Raw genomic sequence first — 20,303 nt, 5'->3', positions numbered from 1 at the left:
GATTGTTGGCCCCTGGAAGGAAGAGTAATCCAGTGCTAGTTTTTTTTTTTGCTTCCCTGAAGCCTTCACAGCAACAAAGACCTCATGTTGTCTCCACAGCGTGTTGTGACCCCTTGGAAAAGCACAGAAGCGAAGACGTGAAACTATATAGAAAATGACATGCGATGTCAGCTTCGTGCCCGTGGCATCTGGAGCTGTCACAGAGCACCTGCGTAGCTCTCACATGGTCACAGCAGCCCTGAGGTGCAGTTATCTTTGTTTTAGAGAATGAAATGGAAGTACCAGGCACCATGGCTGTTGTCTAAACAGAAAACAGATATTGGAGGCAGTTTCTTTCTTTGGTCATGAAAATTTTCTAGTGTACACAAAAGTAGAGAACGTGGTGTCATGAATCCCCGAATGCTTCAGCTTTGGCAGTGACTGGTTCTTAGATTTGAGCGTTCAGTAGAATCACCTGGCAGATTTGTCAAAGCAGAGATTTCATGAGTTATCTCTACTTTCTAGAATTATCAAAGGACTTCTCCAGTGGTCCTGCGGTTAAGATGCCAAGCTCCCACTGTAGGGGGCCTGGGATCTTAGTTGGGGAACTAAGGTTCCGCATACCACATGGTCCGACTGAAAAAATTATCAGGACTTCGCCACATTAACAGTTCTCTGATGACAGGATAGCACTGGCATCCAGTGATCTCATGAGGTAGGATTTTGTGTTGTGTGGAAACATTTGGTGGTTTGACGACTGATACCATCTCCTTTCAGTGATCCCGCTTGCTCGTTTAAAAAATAACCCAGAACACAGGAAACAGCATCTCGGATAGCGGTGTGACACCTTCTTATAGAGATAAACCTGTGCTCACTTTGTGACCCAGCAAACCCATTGATAGTTGCCCCCACACACAGAAATGAGAGCTTCTGTCCACCAAAAAAAAATTTCACCAGAACGGTCACAGCTTTATTGGGTAAAATGGGATTTATCTCGATGCATCCCGTCGAGTGAAAGAAGCCAGAAAAAATGAGAATAGTATGTCAAGTCTATCAAATCCGAGAAGAAGCAAAACGAATCTATAGCGACAGGAAGTGGGAAAAGAGCACGATGGAACTTTTCCCCCGTGGGTGGTGATTACACAGATGTACATTCACATACAGAACAATTAACAGAGCTGAACACGGAAGGTTTGGGCATTTCAGTGAGTGTAGTTTACACTTCAAGAGCCCTCAGCAGACATCCGCAGCCTCGCCCACACCAGATCCCAGGAGGCTCAGACCAGCTGTGCCCGGCCTCGCCCACCTCGGAAAGGCTAATACTCAGGGCATGCGTTTCCCTCGCCCCCCTCTAGCTCAACTTCCGCGCCTCCCCAAGCGCGGAGGCTACAGCCGCCTCTCAGCTGCGCACCGGCCAGGGTCGCCGAGGCTGGGTGGGCGTCCCCCGCGCGGGCCCCCGGCGCGTGCGCCCCGCCCACGCAGGCCCCGCCCCGCCCCACGCAGGCCCCGCCCCGCCCCCACAGGCCCCGCCCCTCTGGTACTGGCCCTGGCCCTTGCCCTCCGCCGGCGGAGGCAGCCCGCGGGCAAGGGCCGCGCGATGTCGCACGGGGCCGGGCTCGTCCGCACCACGTGCAGCAGCGGCAGCGCCCCGGGAGCCGGGGCCGGCGCGGGGCCGCCGGGCGCCAGCTCCTCGGAGGGGCTGCTGGACCCCATCTACCCCCGCACCCACGCGGCGATGCTGAAGGTGGCGCAGATGGTAAGAGAGGCCAGGGCGCGGGCCGGGGTCCCGCGGGGTGACCGCGGAGGGCAGGGTCCGGGGAGCGGACGCGCCCGCGGCGGGAGCATCGCGCCCCGGGCGGGGCCGCGAGCCGCCCCAGTCAAGTTGGAGGCGGCTTCCTCCGGCGGGGAATTCGGCGCACCCCCCGGCCTGCTCCCCCGCCCCTGCTCCGGGCTCCCAAGTTTCTCCAGCCGCTCCGCGGGCTCGGCCTGCCTGGGGCCGCAGGAAACCACGGCCAAAGTTCCGAGCGTCTTCCTTCCTCTTCTCGGGCCGCGCCGCTTCGGACCCGCGCAGGGGGTGGGGAGTGCCGGGGGGCGGCGCTCGGGCCGCGGAAGCAGACCGCTGCCAGCTCTCTGGCCGCCGCGCCTACCTCGCCAACCCCGCGCCGCTGGGCTTCCTGCCGCCGGAGCGGCCTCGCCCGAGCGCGGGGTCCACGGCCCGGCCTTCCCGGGGGCAGAAGGTGCGGGGACCCTTGGGGCAGCTGTCCCGGGCCCTGCCCCTCGACTCCCAAGGGAGGGCCGGCCCTCGGGGCCCCTGGACGGCGGTGGTCACTCGGGAGGCCTCTGTACTTTGTGAGGAGCGGGCATCTCCGGAAAGGGAGCCGGGCGGGACCGAGGCCGGGGCCTCCAGCGGCGCAGACCTTGCCCGACCTGTTCCCCATTCTTCTCTCTCTTCTCAAGTTTTTCTTCCTCACAGTTTTTAAACCTGAAACACCTTTCCCGTTTGTCTGATGTGTTTGGAAACTCGGCCGGCCTCATTGTGATTTCACTCCAGATAATGTTTGCAGCGAGAATGGTAGAGGGGAAAGTGGTAGTTTTGCAAGGAGGGACGGATGGGGCTTATACACAAGGTCACGGACCCAGAGGCCGGGCTGCCTGGACACAGGGTGAGAGCCTCGCAGGCGTCCACAGCTCTGTTACTCTGGGGGCCAAGGGCGCGTGGAGGGGACTCTGGTTTCCTGCTTAGGCCAGAACTGAAGGGAAGAGGGACTGAGTTCCCTTTTCTCAAAGAAGAGCATCTAGATGGACTAAAAAGTAGGAAGTGGAAGTATTTTAGCTACTAACCAAGATAAACCATGCACAGCTGTGTTGGCTTTGAGTGAGGCACTTTGGGGGCTTCAGGCTAAGAAATCTGATCAGCCAAATAGAGGGGACCTACCTACCTCCCCACCCATGCCAGAGTTCTTGCCTGGAGAATCCCAGGGACGGGGGAGCCTGATGGGCCGCTGTCTACGGGGTCGCACAGAGTCGGACACGACTGAAGTGACTTAGCAGCAGCAACCTACCTCCTCGTCCTTGAGAAAGATGATTGGGAGCCTTGGAAGGTGTATCAGGAGCTGAATGATGAGATTAGTGGACAAAGATTGGGGTCAGAGCCATCCATAAGTTTAATAGACACAGACAGTGGAGAAGAGAAACCACCCCTTCATTCCTCTCCTAAACTAGCCTCTTACCTTTGGCCCTTGGGCCAAGTTGCAGGTGACAGTGATGGCCCTCTGCCCCAGAGAGAACAGAGACTTGGAGAATTGCATCTCTTTGTGCCCAGAGGGTTCTTACACCATCTTCCTTCCCTGAGGACTGCCCTGTGGATGCAGGCCGGTTTGAGCAGACCCCCTGGGTGTGAAGTTGCCGTTGCCATGGTCATATTACTACGCAGAGACCATTTAGGGCTGATCTCCTCCGCCTTCTCTTCTCTGGGAGTCCCCCCAAATCCACTGCTTGAGAAAGGAATGTCCATCTGGATCCTCACAGAGTGTGAGCTGGAGCCCGGGCTCCTGGCATCATCCGTGTCTTTGAGGGGCCTGAGCTGGAAGGAGTGCCCTGGGCCCTGCAGGCATCCAGAGGGCCTTGCACGGGGCTCAGCAGCACTCCTCAGCATTTTGTTTGTTCATTAGACTTCAGTGAGTGCTGTGTTCACCTCTGTTTCTCTGGAAACAGATAGCTGTGAGAAAGCCCTTGCCCTCAAAGATTCTGTGGTTTTTTGCTGAGGAGACAGACTTGTCCCCAAACGGCCTGGTTGATGTGATGAAAGATCTGTGGTTGCCCACATAAGGCAGGAGGGATGGAGGCGAGATTAAGGTGACATTTGAGTTCAATCTTGAGGGTTGAGTGTGGGTGTGTCGGGCTGGGCACGCCCTGTTGGCCTCCCAGTGACTTTATTCCAGTGAGTCTGGGGAGAGGGGACATAGAAAGGAAGGAGACAGGGTGAGATGAGGGCCAGTGATGGGCGGGTCTTCCTGACATTTAGAAGGGGGTTTCTCTCTCTTATTGAGCATCTGCTCTGTTCTTACCTCTGCATAAGCCAAGCCTGTCAGAGAAGGCAGTGGCACCCCACTCCAGTACTCTGGCCTGGAAAATCCCATGGACGGAGGAGCCTGGTGGGCTGCAGTCCATGGGGTCGCTAGGAGTCAGACACGACTGAGCGACTTCACTTTCACTTTTCACTTTCATGCATTGGAGAAGGAAATGGCAACCCACTCCAGTGTTCTTGCCTGGAGAATCCCAGGGACGGGGGAGCCTGGTGGGCTGCCGTCTCTGGGGTCGCACAGAGTTGGACACGACTGAAGCGAAGCGAAGCCAAGCCTGTGGAGACAAGATAGAGCCTTTCAGCAGAGACTCTGACACTTGCAGAACCATAATAGGGAAGGAGAATCAGAATGTAGTTTTATAAGCAGTGAAGATGGAAATCTAAGTGTCTTCCAGAAGCTTCCTTTTTAAAAAGTTTTATTTTCAGTCACACTGTGCGGCTTGTGGGATCTTAGTTCCCTAATCAGGAATTGAACCCAGGCACTCTGCAGTGAGAGCCCCGAGTTCTAACTACTGGACCACCAGAGAATTCCTAGAAGGTTCCTTTATTTACTCAGTAAATATAGAGCACCTGCTTCTATGCTAGGACAGTGTGGATGGCCCAGTGAACAAGAGGGGTCAGCCCCTGACTTCTTTATAGTGTAATTGGGAAAATAAACATTGAGTGGTTTTAAATATAAAAGTGTACACTGGGACAAAAGTTACGAAGGAGAGGCCCATAGAGCAGCAGTCCCCAACCTTTTGGACACCAGGCACCAGTTTCATGGAAGACAGTTTTCCCATGGACTGAAGGCGGGGGATGATTCAGGATGATTCAAGTGCATTACATTTATTGTGCACTTTATTTCTGTTGTTATTACATCAGCTCCATCTCAGATCATCAGGCATCAGATCCCAGAGGTTGGGGACCTCTGCCACAGGGAATTAACTGGGAGGTCTATCCTGTCAGGGAGGTAAGGAAGGGCCTTTCTATGGAAGGGATATTTGGAGGATGAGGGAACAGCATTATCAGAAGAAGGAAGAGCACAGACAGGGGCTCAGTGACTGGAGGAAGGAGGAGTGATGATAGTTGGAGGGAAGGGAACAGGGCTGGGAATGGTGTGAGTGAGTCTGGAGAAACATGCTGGGACTAGCCCATCCAGGGTCTGCCAGAGCGTGCTGAGAATACGGCGCTTGTTCTAAGATTATCCCGGAAGTAATCATATCAATATCAGTCAAAGCGATGGTTCTCAACCTGGAACTGCACAGCCCCCTAGGGTCATTTTGGAACTTCATGGAAATTGTCTTTTGGCCGTCACTGGGATTAGGGTACTATTCAGGATGTGTTTCATTCATTTCAACGAAATAATGAAGGCATTGCAACTATCCTAAAGAGAGGTGTTATCAGGAATGCTGTGGAAGGAGACTGAGTGGGTGTGCAAGTCTGGGGAGAGTGCCTGAGTTTTTCTGGCTTCCGAAAGACTTTCTAGGAGTTTGGGGCAAGTACGGACTTCCCTTGGGTGTTCACGGCCCACATCCCAGATGGAGTTAGACGGTGGGGGATTGCAGCCTCTGATATAACCATGGAAAGACTTGTTAGTGGAGAATGAGCAGGCATAGCCCAGAATGGCTCACCCTTCATGTTCTGTCTCAGGTCTGTGTGGAAGGAGCAGCCCCAGTTTGGTTCCCAAATGCCACCGGCACTCCCATGCCCTATTTTGTGGCAGCTGGAGGGTTGAGGGCAGCAAAGAACCTCATGTCAAGAGTTTTTGACTCCTTGGGACTTCCCTGGTGGTCCAGTGGCTAAGATTCCAAGTTCTCAATGCAGGGGGCCTGGCTTTGATCCTTAGTCAGGGAACTAGATCCCATATGACACAACTAAGACTCGAACTAGCCAAAAAAAAGTCTTTCACCCCAACCCAGTCCCAGTCCAACAACAAGAAACTGCTGTCCCTCAATGGTCAAACAAAAATAATAAGACGTAACTTACAGGCTTTATTCCTGATAACAGAAGTAATACTTGTTCGTTGTAGAAACTTCGGGAAACCGAGAAAAAACTAGACCCTTCCACTCCCTCTCCCCCTGGGTTTAATATTGAAAGTAAAATTTTACACTATTTCATAGGCGACATACAATTTGCAGTTGTTGGTTTTGTCTTATTTTTACAAAAGTAGGGTGACACGCTACAGTTTGTAAAGTGCTTTTATTTGCTTAACAGGTGATGGATGGTTCCTCATGTCACCTAAGGTTTGCACGCAACAGTGTTTTTGCAGCCAGTTACAAATGTACTGTGGTTTGTGTGACCAGCCCCCTCCCCTTTTTTTTGGTGGCTCAAGGAGCTTTTGGTTCTGCCTGTTGATGAAGAAGACAGTGATGAACTGCCCTGCAGAGAAGTTTTGGTGTGCAAAGCCATTAATACTTCCTTAGGATAAATGGTCATGACCTTTCACAGAGAGAGAGATGTAGTGTGTCTTGCCCTGCTGAGCGTGCTGGCCTTAAACAACTCTCTAGCCTTGTTAACATCCAGAAATCAATGGTTGTCTCTGTATCATCCAGAAATTTCCAGGAGCCAAAAGTGGTAGTAATAATATTTTAAGTCACAGTCTTATTTTCAGTGTCTGATGGTTTAGAAAAGAAAAAGGCGGGCTAGAAGACTTTGTAAGGATTTTATTTTATTTTTTTAAGAGCTTCATAAAAAAAGATTTATTTCTTCAGAGTTTTACATCAGTCATTGGTTGCTGGTGTGAAAATATCTCTTTTTTAATTCTTTGGCTCAAGGGTGATACCGTTGGTCAGAGTAGGCACATGTCCTTTTCAAAAGCAAGAGGTCTTAGAGAAATCTGTGTGTCCAGAATGAAACAAGAACTGTGTAATGTCCATTGCAGTTTCTCTCTTTTATCACCTACTTTTGATGTGGACCATTTTTAAAGTGTTTATGGAATTTGTTACAGTGTTGCTTCTGTTTCTTATGTTTGGAGGCATGTGGGATGTTACTTCCCCGACCAGGGATCAGACCCGCACTCCTCAACACTGGAAGGCAAAGTCTTAACCACTGACCCACCAGAGAAGTCCCTCTTTCCATCACACACTTTGAAAGGCAGTTGTGTTTACGCAATGGCAACAGCCTCCACATACTTCGGAAGGATAACAACACCCCATGGGTGTGAGGATTTGTTTATTCAGGCTGCAGACAATGTGGATTTCCTAACTACTGGCAAGAATTCCCCTGCAGGGCACCCCAAATAACTGTCCGCACCCCAGTCGGGAGCCACTGGCCAGTGGAGAGGGTCCTGATGAAAACAGCAGCTGAAGGGGTCCACCAGGCTGGGGGATGAGGGTGGGGATTTGGGGGCTGTGCGTGGTCCCACATGAGTCCAGACAGTCGCACAGGGTCCCTGGCATCACAGTGGATCCTGGAGACCCTCCAGGACATTCCGAGACCACCCGGTGTGGCTCAGCGCATTCGTTTCAGTTCTTTCCTCCCTTCCTCCCAGGCTCATCCCCTGCTCTCCAGGCTGGCGCTTCCTGCCTGGGGCCCCTGGCCGCCATCTGCTTCCTCGCCCTGCCGTCTGCCCGCGGCACCAGCCCAGGCCTGCTGCCTGGGAGCCTCCCGGTGACCCGCCGCCTGCCTCATGCTGTCCTCCTTTGTCACCAGTTTGGCTCAGAAGTTTATTTGCCCGCTGCTCACTCCAGGGCATTGCTCTGCCGGGTCCTTAGCAACCCGCTGGCATTGGTGGCCTGGCTCAGGGCCTGGCGCTGGCTGCTGGCCCTCCATCCCCTAGCCTTCCTGAGAGATGAGGGCTCGCAAGGAGAAGGGGACCTCTTCCCAGTGCGGCCCCATCCTCTGCACCAGGGGCGGTGAACCTCCTGCTGAGAAAGCCTTTCGCCTGGTCTGTGTTTTACTTGGCAGTGACAAGGCTCTGCCTTTCCCTGGGGCAGCCTTTTCCCTTTAAAAAAATAGGTGGACAGATTCATTGATAAAGAGAGAAATTGTTTGGAAAGTGGTTGCCACACATTACCCACAGAAGAGATTACTGTGAAATTTTCAGAGTAAAACAGGTGGAGGTGGAGACAGGGGAGGGAATTCAGAAGGGAGTAGGAAAGAGAGAGGAGAAATTAAATAAATGCTTTTGGGCACAGAGTACATTGGACCTTCTGGAATGCAGAGAGAGTAATTAAAGAGAGCATTTCTTCCTCTTAGGTCTTCTTTATTCCCCTGGGGAGATGGCAACAATGCTAGTATTGTTTAAAGGGAAGTCTTTTTAAAACTTTTTCTCTCATATGATGAAAGTGCTACTTAGCTAATAATAATAGTAATAATAGCATTTATCACACACTGAGTTCCTGTTAGGTGACAATGACTGGGCTAGGTGTTTTACATGTGTGGGCTTATTCAGTCCTCAAAATAGGTAGTTCCTATAATTATCTGCATTTACAGATGAGGAAACAGAAATTTGGTAACTGGCCCCAAATCACAAAGCCACTAATAATGAAGCTGCATTTGGGGCGGATCTCGAACTCATGAAAGGACAGCGTGGAGTCACTTTGTTTCATTATCAATATGCCATGAAGAGGTTCCCATGTCTTTAAACCTTTTTTTTTTCCCCCTAATTACTTACTTATTTGGCTGTACTGGCTCTTTGTTGTAGCACACACATTTTCGATCTTCTTTGCAGCATGCAGGATCTTTAGTTGCAGCATGTGGGAGCTAGTTCCCAGACCAGGGATTGAACCCAGGCCCCCTGCCTTGGTAGTGCAGAATCTTAGCCGCTAGACCACCTAGGAAGTCCCCTCATGTCATTCCAGCTGACCTGGGAAGGAGGCTGTGGCACTGCATACGAATCCGTTGTCTGGTTGGAGGACAGGCAGTCACAGAGTTAAAAGGAGGTGCTCTGAGACGTCCCAGCAGGTGCTGCTGATAACTTCACCTTTTGCCAGAGATGAATTCAGGCCGAGTGGGGAAAATCCCTCTCTGGGGTATAGGACAGACGGAGTGTGTCCTGCTTTAGAAAGCATTTCACATATTTCTCTCTGGGCCTCTGGAAGGCTTAAGAGGGAACCATTAGGAGGACTTCCCTGGCTCCCTGGTCAGAGAACTAAGATTCTGCGTGCCACATGTGGCCAAAAAAAAAAAAAAAAAAAAGTTAAATCATTAGTATCATCCTTGCGTTATGTCCTAAGTTCCTCCCAAGAGAAGAACTAAAGTTCAAGTGTCTGCTTTGTCATGTCAGGCAATTTCACATGCAGTTTCCCTTCGGCTAATCCTTAACGACTATTCATTAATTACTTCCCCCTTCTTTTGATTGAATGAAGGCTGAGAGATTTTGTCACTTGCACAAGGTTGGAAAATTCTATTAATTTCTGGAGCCAGCATGGGAACCTAAGTGCCACGGTCTAACCCTTCCCCCCATGGTGTACTGTCCCTCTGTGTGTGGCAGACAGGCTCCCAGGCTCCCCCTCTGTGGCTGACACACCCTAGGGGGACCCCTCCCATGAGTCTCTTTGTTGTTCAGTTGCTCAGTTGTATCTGACTCTTTGTGATCCCATGGGCTGCAACACGCCAGGCTTCCCTGTCCATCACCAACTCCCTTAGCCTGCTCAAACTCATGTCCATCAAGTCGGTGATGCCATCCAACCATCTCATCCTCTGTCGTCCCCTTCTCCCCCTGCCTTCAATCTTTCCCAGCATCAGGGTCTTTTCAAATGAGTCAGCTCTTTACATCAGATTGTCAAAGCATTGGAGCTTCAGCTTCAGCATCAGTCCTTCCAATGAATATTCGGGATTGATTTCCTTTAGGAGATGTGATGTCATTCCCATGGTTATGTCTTGTGCCTGGGTGAAGGGATGCTGCAGATGTGATTAAAGCTCCAAGTCAGTTGATTCTGAGTTGATCAAAAGGACGTTATCTTCAAGGGAAAGTCCCTCAGCCACGTCCGACTCTTTTCAACCCCGTGGACTGTAGCCCGCCAGGCTCCTCTGTCTGTGGGATTCTCCGGGCAAGAATACTGCAATTGGGAGTCATTCCCTTCTCCAGGGGAGCTTTCCCATTCAGGGATTGAACCCGGATCTCCTGCATTGCAGGGGGATTCTTTACCATCTGAGCCATCAGCCTGGCTTAATCAGGTGACGGTCCTTAAGAAAGATACTGGGTTCTTCCAAAGGGAGAGATTCCCTTGCTGACCCTGGAGAACTAACATGCCCTGCTGGGCCCAGCAGAGGGCCACATGAGGCGCAGCTATGGGTCGTGTCTAGAAGCTGAGAGCAGCCCTCAGCTGAAATCAACCAGAAAATAGGATCCCATAGTTGGAACAGCACATGAGCCTTGGTTGAGAACTCCAAGCCTCAGAGGAAACCCCAGCCAGGCCCCCACCTCGATTGCAGCCTTGTGAGACCCTGAGCAGAAGACTCTAGCCAGAGCTCCCGACTGCTGAAAACTGTGAGATTTTAAATGAATATCAGTTAAAGCTACCTACCTGGGGTAATTTGTTAGGCAGCAGGAGATATCTCATACACCCACAGAAACCCATGTCTCCTGCCTCAGATCTGGTGTTTTCATGGCTGCTCCTTAGCAAGAAAGGCCAGGGAGTAGAGGGTCAACAGCCGTGCAGTAGGCAGGAGGCGCAGTGGCCATTTGAAATGCATTCACTTTACTTGGCTGCACTGGCTCTTGGTTGTGGCGTGCGGGATCTTTGCCGTGGCTCATGGGCTTACCCTGCAGCATCTGGGATCTTAGTTCCCGGACCAGGGATCGAACCTACGTTCCCCACGTTGCAAGGCGGATTCTTAACCACTAGACCACCAAAAAAGTCCTTCAGTTTAGTTCAGTTCAGTCGCTCAGTCGTGTCCGACTCTTTGCGACCCCATGAATTGCAGCACGCCAGGCCTCCCTGTTCATCACCAACTCCTGGAGTTCACTCAGACTCACGCCCATCAAGTCGGTGATGCCATCCAGCCATCTCATCCTCTGTCGTCCCCTTCTCCTCCTGCCCGCAATCCCTCCCAGCATCAAAGTCTTTTCCAAAGAGTCAACTCTTCGCATGAGGTGGCCAAAGTACTGGAGCTTCAGCTTTAGCATCATTCCTTCCAAAGAAATCCCAGGGCTGATCTCCTTCAGAATGGACTGGTTGGATCTTGCAGTCCAAGGGACTCTCAAGAGTCTTCTCCAACACCACAGTCCAAAAGCATCAATTCTTCAGCGCTCAGCCTTCTTCACAGTCCAGCTCTCACATCCATACATGGCCACAGGAAAAACCGTAGCCTTGACTAGATGGACCTTAGTCGGCAAAGTAATGTCTCTGCTTTTGAATATGCTATCTAGGTTGGTCATAACTTTTCTTCTAAGGAGTAAGCGTCTTTTAATTTCATGGCTATTTTTTTCAATAACAGTTAGATAAGTTTTTATCTGGGCTGTGGTCATCTGTCTTTTAATTCTTGTGCAGTCAGTCTGTTGGCTGGAATCCTTGCTCTGGGCATGGTGCTAAATGCTTTAAAAGCCAAGAATTCGCTCACCATTAGGACCCGGGTTCAGATCTTCCCTGGAGGCTCAGACGGTAAAGCGTCTGCCTATAATGCGGGTAGACCCTGGTTCAGTCCCTGGGTCGGGAAGATCCCCTGGAGAAGGAAATGGCAACCCACTCCAGTACTCTTGCCTGGGAAATCCCATGGACGGAGGCTGGCGGATTGCAGTCCATGGGGTCGCAAGGAATCAGACTCGACTGAGGGACTTTCACTTGAAGATAACGTCCTTTTGATCAGCTCAGAGCCAACTGATTTGGAGCCTAATTACTTAGCTCTGCAGCGTCCCTTCACCCCAGCATGTGACATAACCATGGGAATGACGTCCCATCTCCTTTGCTGTTTCTTACAACGGTATTTCCACTTTACAGATGAGGAGACTGTGGGGAGTTTAAATACCTTCTGTGCAGAAGAATGGCCTCCACCTCCAGCAGCCCCACTGTCCTCCAGGGTCCTTCCTAGAGCCATTCTAAAAAATGAAAATACTGATGCTCACCATGGTTGTACAACTGTTAAAAATGTATTTCCTCTTTTGGAGTAGATAACATTCACATGATCAAGATTTTTAAAGTGCATAAACTCTTCCAGTTTTGACATTTCCTTCCTGGAAGCTCCCAGTGATAACTGTTTTCTTGTATGTCGTCAGGAGTTATTAATATTTTATGTTTCTGTGTGTGTGTGTGTGTGTGTGTGTGTGTGTGTATGTGTGTGTGTGTGTGTGTGCACTGGCTTTCCACCTTGGAGATCATTCCATATGCATGCAGAGTGTTCTCGTTCTCCTCCTGTTCCATAACAGCTGCGTTGTGTCCCAGAGAATGGATTGACTATATTGTTTTTTAACCAGTCCCCTATCGATGGACACTTAGGTTATTTCGCATCTTTTGTTACGTCGAAGTGCTGTAGTGGATACCATTTTACATATCATAGTTCTCTGTGTGTACAAGATCCTCAGAAGGAGAAACGCCTAAAGGTGGAATTCCCAGGCCCGCCAGCTGTTGCCTGCCCTTGGACATTTTTTCGTCTGTTCCGTGACTCAGATTCTCAAACATCTCCTGTGATCTCTTCCCAGGGGGTGTCAGAGGTCTTCTGCACCCATTGTCATTGAGAGGCTCTACTTGGTGCTCAGGGTTGAGTTCAAGCTCTCTAGACTCCTACTTGACTTGCTTTAAGATCAAGATTTAAGGACCAGAAAAGTCTGGGGAACAAGAAGACCTGTGTGATCAGCATTGTTCGAATTTCCCAGAATCCATCACAGGGAGTGTTGAAGTCAAGCTTCTTAAAAGTAGAGCTAGAGATGGGGATTCTTTTATTTATTTAATAATATTTATTTTTATTGCAGTGTAGTGGCTTTACAATGTTATGCTAGTTTCTGCCGTATAACGAAGTGAATCAGCTCTGTGTGTGCATACACCCCTCTGTTGTTTATTTCCTTCCCCTGTAGGTTGCCGCAAAGCACCAAGGAGAGCTCCCTGTGCTGTACGCTAGGATCTCATGAGTTATCTGTTGTATACACGGTAGTGTATATTTGTCGATCCCAGTCTCCCAATCCATCCCACTCTCCCTTCCTCCTTGGTGTCCATGCTGTGGTTCTCTGAGTCTGTGTCTCTGTTTCTGCTTTGCAAGTAAGATCACCTCTACCTTTTTTTTCTAGATTCCACATATATGCGTTAACATACAATATTTGTTTTTCGCCTTCTGACTTACTTCATTCACTCTGTTGGACTGTCTCTAGTTTCCTGCATGTGATGTGTCTGCATATGGCACAGTCTCGCTCCTTATTGTGGCTGAGTAATACTCCTGCAAAAATTGCCTGAGTGAGGGCTGCAGTCAAGGGCAAGGGAGGACTCGATGATGGGTCTGAGAAGTCTAGCCTCAGCCTGATGTTGCCCGGAGCTCTGGAGAATGAGCTGCCCCACAGAGATGCTCCCATTTAGCGCAGTGGAGCTGGGCTTTTGTTCTGTTCATTGGCTACAGACCAGATTGGGGAGTCGATAAACTTGGGATGGGGGGGCCTCTGAGCCAGACAGCTCCCACTGTGCAAGGAAAATCTTTAGAAGGTTGGGGGTGTGGTAGCTGGGATGTGTACACTGGCCTGATAAAGGGGAGCCCAGTGAAGCAGGGGGCTTCCCTGGTAGCTCAGCTGGTAAAGAATCTGCCTGCAATGCAGGAGACCCCGGTTTGAGTCCTGAGTCAGGAAGATCCTCTGGAGAAAGGACAGACTACCCACTCCAATATTCTTGGGCTTCCCTGGTGGCTCAGCTGGTAAAGAATCCGCCTGCAATGCTGGAGAACTGAGTTCGATCCCTGAGTTGGGAAGATCCCCTGGAGAAGGGAAAGGCTACCCAGTCCAGTATTCTGGCCTGGAGAGTTCCATGGACTGTGTAATCCATGAGGGGTCTAAAACAGTTGGACACGACTGAGCGGTTTTGGAGTGACTTTCACTTTTCACTCACTTTCAGTGGAGCAATGAACCTGTGGAGCAGCGCCTGCCTGTGTTTCTCAGGAGCCTTTGGAATGAATGGCTTTTCCTCTGGTTGATCTCTGCCAAGGCTCTAAGCTGGTGTGCCCTGGGGACAGACAAACCTGACCAAAGCCTCCCTCCACCTGCAGAACTGGTTTATCAGTATTCTTCCCTGGGGCACACCCTGGATCTGCAAGGCCAGTCTGCACCGAATTCGGATGTTACTTTTTGCTGGTCACTTAAGCAGTTGTTATTTTTGTTTTCAACTCTCATTTGAAACAAGGGGAGACGAAAACAAATCAATATTTACTGAATGAAAAAATAAAATCAGTAGGAGCCAAAATTATTTCTGTAACCTTTCAGGAAAGAATTGTGAGCAGTATCATGGGGGTATAAATAACTTGACCGTATTTGTTTTAACTCCTTGGAGGGACCTAATGATTTCAGAGATAGGGGCCTTATTGATATATCGTGTTTGTTGTGAGTTTCACATGGGAAAGGTAAAAAGAAGCACCACTGACCTTGTGTTGATAATGTGACATTGGTTTTACAAGGGTCCTCAAGTGTCATCATTACGGAGCAGTGTTTACTGACTGCCACTTTGGGCAGAGGAAAAACTGCAGTGTATACAGCAGAAATTAACACAACATTGTAAATCAAAGCAAAACTGCTGCGGTCCAGTGGTTAAGACTCCACCTTCCAATGCAGGGGGCATGAGTTCAATCCCTGACTGGGGAGGTAAGATCCCACATGCCTCTGGGTGTGGCTGAAAACAAGAGCCTGCATTGTAATCTGCATCCCCTAAAACTGGTGGCATCTCCTTGCTGATGGAAAGCCTATTGTCAGTTTGTTGTGTACATTTGGTTCCAGACCACCACGGTAAAGTGAGTATCACAGTAAAGTGAGACAAATAACATTGGTCTCCCAGTGTTATATAAAAATTATGTTTGTACTATATTGTAGTCTATTACCTCTGCAATAGCATTAGGTCTAAAAAATGTACATACCTTAATTGAAAAATACGCTATTGCTAAAAAAAAGTGCTAACCATCACCTGAGCCTTCACGTGTCTTTGTCTTTTTGCTACTAGAGGATCTGGCCTTGATAGTCGATGACTGTTGACCGATCAGGGTGGTTATTGCTGAAGGTCGGGGCTGCTGCTGAGTCGCTTCAGTCGTGTCCGACTCTGTGCGACCCCATAGACGGCAGCCCACCAGGCTCCCCCGTCCCTGGGATTCTCCAGGCAAGAGTACTGGAGTGGGTTGCCGTTGCCTTCTCCGGAAGGTCGGGGCAACTATGGCAACTTCTTAAAATAGGACAACAGCAAAGTTTGCCGCATAGATCGGCTCTTCCTTGCATGAATGACTTCTCTGCAGCCTGCAGTGCTATTTGGCAGCACTTGACCAAATAGTGGAGAACTTTCAAAATTGGGGTCAGTCCTTTGAAGTCAGTCCTTTCAAACCCTGCCACTGCTTTGTCACCCAAGTTTATGTAGCATTCTAAGTCCTTTGTTGTTATTTCAACAAACTTCGTACCATTTTCACCAGCAAACTTCACAGCTCCTTCTCAAGACACCACTTCCTCGGCTCATCCGTAAGAAGTGACTTCTCATCCACTCAGGCTTTATCAGGAGAGGCAGCAGTTCATTCCCATCTTCAGGCTCCACTTCTAATTCTAGTTCTCTTGCTGTTTCCACCACATCTGCAGTTACTTCCTCCACTGAAGTCTTGAAACCCCTCGAAGTCATCTATGGGGGTTAGACTCAACTTCTTCCAAATTGCTGTTAATGTTGATATCTTGACCTCTTCATGTGAATTATGAATTTTCTTCATGGCAGCGCCAGTGGTGGATCCTTTCCAGCGGTTTTCAGCTAACTTTGTCCAGATCCATTAGAGGAACCCCTGTGTATGGCAACTATATAGCGTTACAAAATGAATTTATTAAATAGTAAGACTTGGAAGTTGAAACAACTCCTTGATCCACGGGCTGCAGAATGAATGTTGTGTTGTGTGGTAAGTCACTTCAGTCATGTCCAACTATTTGTGACCCTATGGACTTGGCCCGTGAGGCTTCTCTGTCTGTGGGACTCTGTAGGCAGGAATACTGGAGTGGGCTGCCCTTTCCTTCTCCAGGGATCTTTCCAACCCAGGGATTGAACCTGCAGCGTCTGCATTGGCAGGTGGATTCTGTGCCACTGGGCCACCTGGGAAGCCTGCCATCTTCCTCCAGTAGAAGGGTATTTGTCTACACTGAGAACTTCTTTTATAGTGTGGCCACCTTTGTGAATCATCTTATCTAGTTCTTCCGGAGAACTTGCCGCAGCTCAGCATCTGCACTTGCTTCACCTTGCACTTTGATGTTAGGAAATGGCTTCTTTCCTTCAATTTCATGAACCAACCTTTGCCAACTTAAGACTTTTCTTCTGCAGCTTCCTCACCTCTCTCAGCCTTCTTGGAATTGAGGCAAGTTAGGGCCTGGCTCTGGATTAGGTATTGGCTTAAGGGAATGCTGTGGCTGGTTTGGTCTGCTATCCAGGCCGCTGAAACTTTCTCTACATCCGCAATAAGGCTGTTTTGCTTTCTTATCATTACATTTCTTTTTTTTGTAATGAAATGTAATGGAGCAGCACTTTTCATTTCCTTCAAGAATGTTCCCTTTGCATTCACAACTTGGCTAACTTTTGGCGCCAAAGGCCGAACTTCCAGTCTGCCTGGGCTTTCGACATGCCTTCCTCACTGAGCTCAATCATCTCTAGCCTTTGATTTAAAGTGAGGGGCGTGCGGCTCCTCCTCTCACTTGAACGATTGGAGGCCATGGTAGGGTGACTGGTGGCCTAATTTCAGCCTTGCTGTGCCTCAGGGAGCAGGGAGGCCTGTGGAGAGAGCGAAAGGCGGGAACGACTGGCCAGCAGACACAGTGCTCCTTGCCCTCCGTGCTTGAGTGCACATTTCCCCAGAAGGCCCTTCTCTTACAAACCGCTGTGCAGTTCACTCTTTCAAGAGGTCTGTGACGTCAGTTCTGTGGCATCTAATCTCGCTGCTGTATTCGGGTTTCACCAGTTGACCGGCTAACGTCCTTTCTCTGGTCTAGCGTGGCCCTCGGTGATGGGGTCTCGGCAGGCTCTTCAGTCTGGAATGGTCTGTCTTGTTTTCCATGACTCTGACATCCGTGAGGCGTCCAGGCTGGAGCAGCCCTATCATTGGACGTTAAAGTTGGTGTGCAAGGACCCTCTGACTCCCGGCGTTCCGTAGCCACCACGGAGGCAGGAGAGAAAGAAAGGGAGGCACATGTGTTTGGGTCATGGTGACCTTATCTCCATTTTACTACTTCTGTTTTCACAAAAGTCCCCTTTGCAGACTTCCTCTCCGGAGTTAATAATAGTTCACGTTGGACTGGATTGCATGTCCTATTAATAATAATAAAACACAACAGCTTAGCTCAAAGAAAACATCCTTGGAGGACCTCCCTGGTGGTCCAGTGGTTAAGACTCTGTGCTTCCAATGCAGAGGGCACAGGTTCAGTCCCTGGTTGGGGAACTTAACGGTGACATTCTTAGAAGAGTGGCTAAAATTGCTTGAGGGATGATCACCCACCACGTCCTGTTCTGTGAACTTGCCTGAATTACCTCACTTAATGCTCATCAACGGCCCTATCCTCTAGGTACTATTATTTTTCATATTTTCAGCCAAGCACCTGAGTCCATAGTAATTACACCGTCAGCTATGGAGTCTGGCACAGGTATTTAGCAGTTCCCCAAAACCCTGGCTGCTTCTCCTGGGCTGCAGGCTGGTTTCTGGTCGGTAGCGGTGCAGAGGCAGCTCATTCTCACCAATGGAGTGAGCGAGAAGGGCTGTTGGTTACTTCCTATTTGAGGCTCTGCAGAGGCGCAGGATCCTCTATTCTTTTTTTCAAAGTCAGTTGAATGCAGGGGACTCCAAGCCCTATTTTGCGTATTTAAAGATAAGGAATTGAAACAATCCCGGGGTCTATAAGCAGCCTGCTTCCCCTCCCTAACTGCCCCCCGCTCCAGCCTGGGAAGGATCTTTCCCAACACCCCCACCTAAGGTAGTCCCCCCACCCACCCCACCCGCCGCTTCCACCCAACTGCTGCCCCCATCACCCTGTCCCGTTGCTCAGTTCTGCTTTCTTCCCAGCACTTCTTCATCTGAAATCCCTTCTTACTTCCTCGTCAGAAGTGGTGGTGGTCTTCTCCACCAGGACGCAACTGAACTGCAAGGGGGCAGTGGCTATCCTGCCTGGGTTGCCGCGGGATGCCTCACAATCTTTGTTGTTGTTGTTGTTTGTCTTAGCTTTAAAAAAAAATTTTTTTTAATGAAAGTATAGTTGTTTTGGGGATTCCCAGGTAACTCAGTGGTAAAGACTCCACTTGTCAATGCAGGAGACATGGGTTCGATCCCTGCCTTGGGAAGATTCCCTGGAAAAAGGAAATGGCAACCCTCTCCAATATTCTTGGCCTGGGAAATCCCATGGATAGAGGAGCCTGGTGGGCTACAGTTTCTGGGGTCCCAAAAGAGCTGGACATGACTGAGCGACTGTATAACAGCTACAATATTGATTTACAATGTTGTATTCATTAGTGTCTGTCTACAATGTGAGAGACCCAGGTTCAATCCCTGGGTTGGGAAGATCCCCTGGAGAAGGAAATGGCAATCCACTCCAGTATATTGCCTGGAAAATCACATGGACAGAGGAGCCTGGAAGGCTACAGTCCATGGGGTCACAAAGAGTCGGACACAACTGAGCAACTTCACTTCATTTCACTCTTGTACAACAGAGTGATTCAGTTATACACGTGTATACATTCTTTTTTAAAAAAATGATCTTTTCCTTGGGACTTCCCCAGAGGTTCAATGGTTAAGACCCTGTACTTCCAACGCAGGGGGCCTGGGTTCTATCCCGAGTTGGGGAACTAAGGTCCCATGTGCTATGGGGTACAGTCACACAAAAACATTTTTTCCCACTATGGTTTTTACAGGATATGCATATAGTTCCCTGTGCTATACAGAAGGACCTTCTTGTTTATCCATCCTGTATATAGAAGCTTACACCTGCTAACCCCAGCCCCCCACTCCATCTCCCCACCCCCTCCCCCCTGGCATCCACAAATCTGTTCTCTGTGTCCGTTCAGAATCTTTTTTTTTTTTTTCTTGAATGAATGAAAGGAGATTTTCTTTCCCAAAGCCTCTGTTAATAGCACTCGTTTCGGAAAAGTCAGCCTGGGTAAAGTGCTTGAGAGACGTGGATCTTCTTCTGAAGACCCAATACTAGTTGTTAATCATGATCATGAACAGTGATAGCGAGGGCAGAGGGGTGACCGGGCTGTGGAAGGGCCCAAGGCAGTGGTGTCAGGCCTGTAGGCCAGGAGGCAGAAGGGGGAGCCGGCGGGGAGAGGCTGAATGCCCGGCCTGGAGTTTCTGGTGGAGACGCGGTTCTGTGCTGGTGGCCAGTGTGGGAGAACCTTTCTTTTTTATTGAGTTGGGCTGACAGCTTTGCACTGACTCACACACTCAAAACAGGAAGCTCCAATGCCAGAGCAAACAAAGATGAGCCATGGGATGAGAGAAATGTCTGCCGGTCTGTCCAGCTGTCAGGACCAGGCCCCTAATTTACAGCGTCACCGGCAGACACTGAACGGCAGCATCGCCGTAGTGGGCTAGAGACTGAGGGCACAGTGTGCCTGATGTGGGCAGCTCACTCTCAGACTTCGATTTCTGGCTTGAGTGATGAGCTTCTGTGCGGTCCTGGTCATGGCTCTTCACCCAGCAGAGGCTCAGCTTCACGTCACGGCATCAGATAAATGTTTATTTGGTGTCTCCTCAGTCCCCGCTGTTTGGGGGTACAGCAGTGAACAAGGCTGATCGCACCTTTCCCCCTGGGCAGAAGATGACGAGGTGTCACACATCATCACCCCCAAGGCCCCGTTGTTTTGGGCGCTGCTAGGAAAGGAAGCTGGTGTTAACTATGTGAGGACGCAAATCTCATATCACTTAGAAAATGTGTGCTCATTGAAAGAATTCTTTTAGACTGAACTAAATGGAGATTTTATATACTCTTGAAAGTGAAAGTCACTCAGTCATGTCCGACTCTTTGCGACCCCATGGACTATACAGTCCGTGGAATTCTCCAGCCCAGAGTACTGGAGTGGGTAGCCTTTCCCTTCTCCAGGGAATCTTCCCAACTCAGGAATGGAACCCAGGTCTCCCTCATTGCAGGCGGATTCTTTACCAGCTGAGCCACCAGGGAAGCCCAAGAATACCGGAGTGG

General features: G+C 49.8%; 1 protein-coding gene across 2 annotated transcripts in view; it reads left to right on the top strand.

The window, feature by feature from the left end:
- Window positions 1-1,504: 1,504 nt before the first annotated feature.
- The window catches only part of CMTM7 (CKLF like MARVEL transmembrane domain containing 7), a 44,824-nt gene continuing 26,025 nt past the window's right edge, over window positions 1,505-20,303 (top strand). Inside the window, exon 1 of one of the 2 annotated variants that reach the window (XM_040246320.1) lies at window positions 1,505-1,735. In XM_040246320.1, coding sequence (XP_040102254.1) covers window positions 1,577-1,735 — 159 coding nt within the window. In that variant the 5' untranslated portion in view covers window positions 1,505-1,576. The remainder of the gene's footprint in view (window positions 1,736-20,303) is intronic. The other variant, XM_040246321.1, reaches the window with a different exon arrangement.

The sequence above is a fragment of the Oryx dammah genome, unplaced genomic scaffold (genome assembly GCF_014754425.2).
Source record: "Oryx dammah isolate SB20612 unplaced genomic scaffold, SCBI_Odam_1.1 HiC_scaffold_9, whole genome shotgun sequence".
NCBI lineage: Eukaryota > Metazoa > Chordata > Mammalia > Artiodactyla > Bovidae > Oryx > Oryx dammah.
The sequence above is the reverse complement of the archived record's forward strand: the minus strand, read 5'-3'. Positions and strand labels throughout refer to the sequence as shown.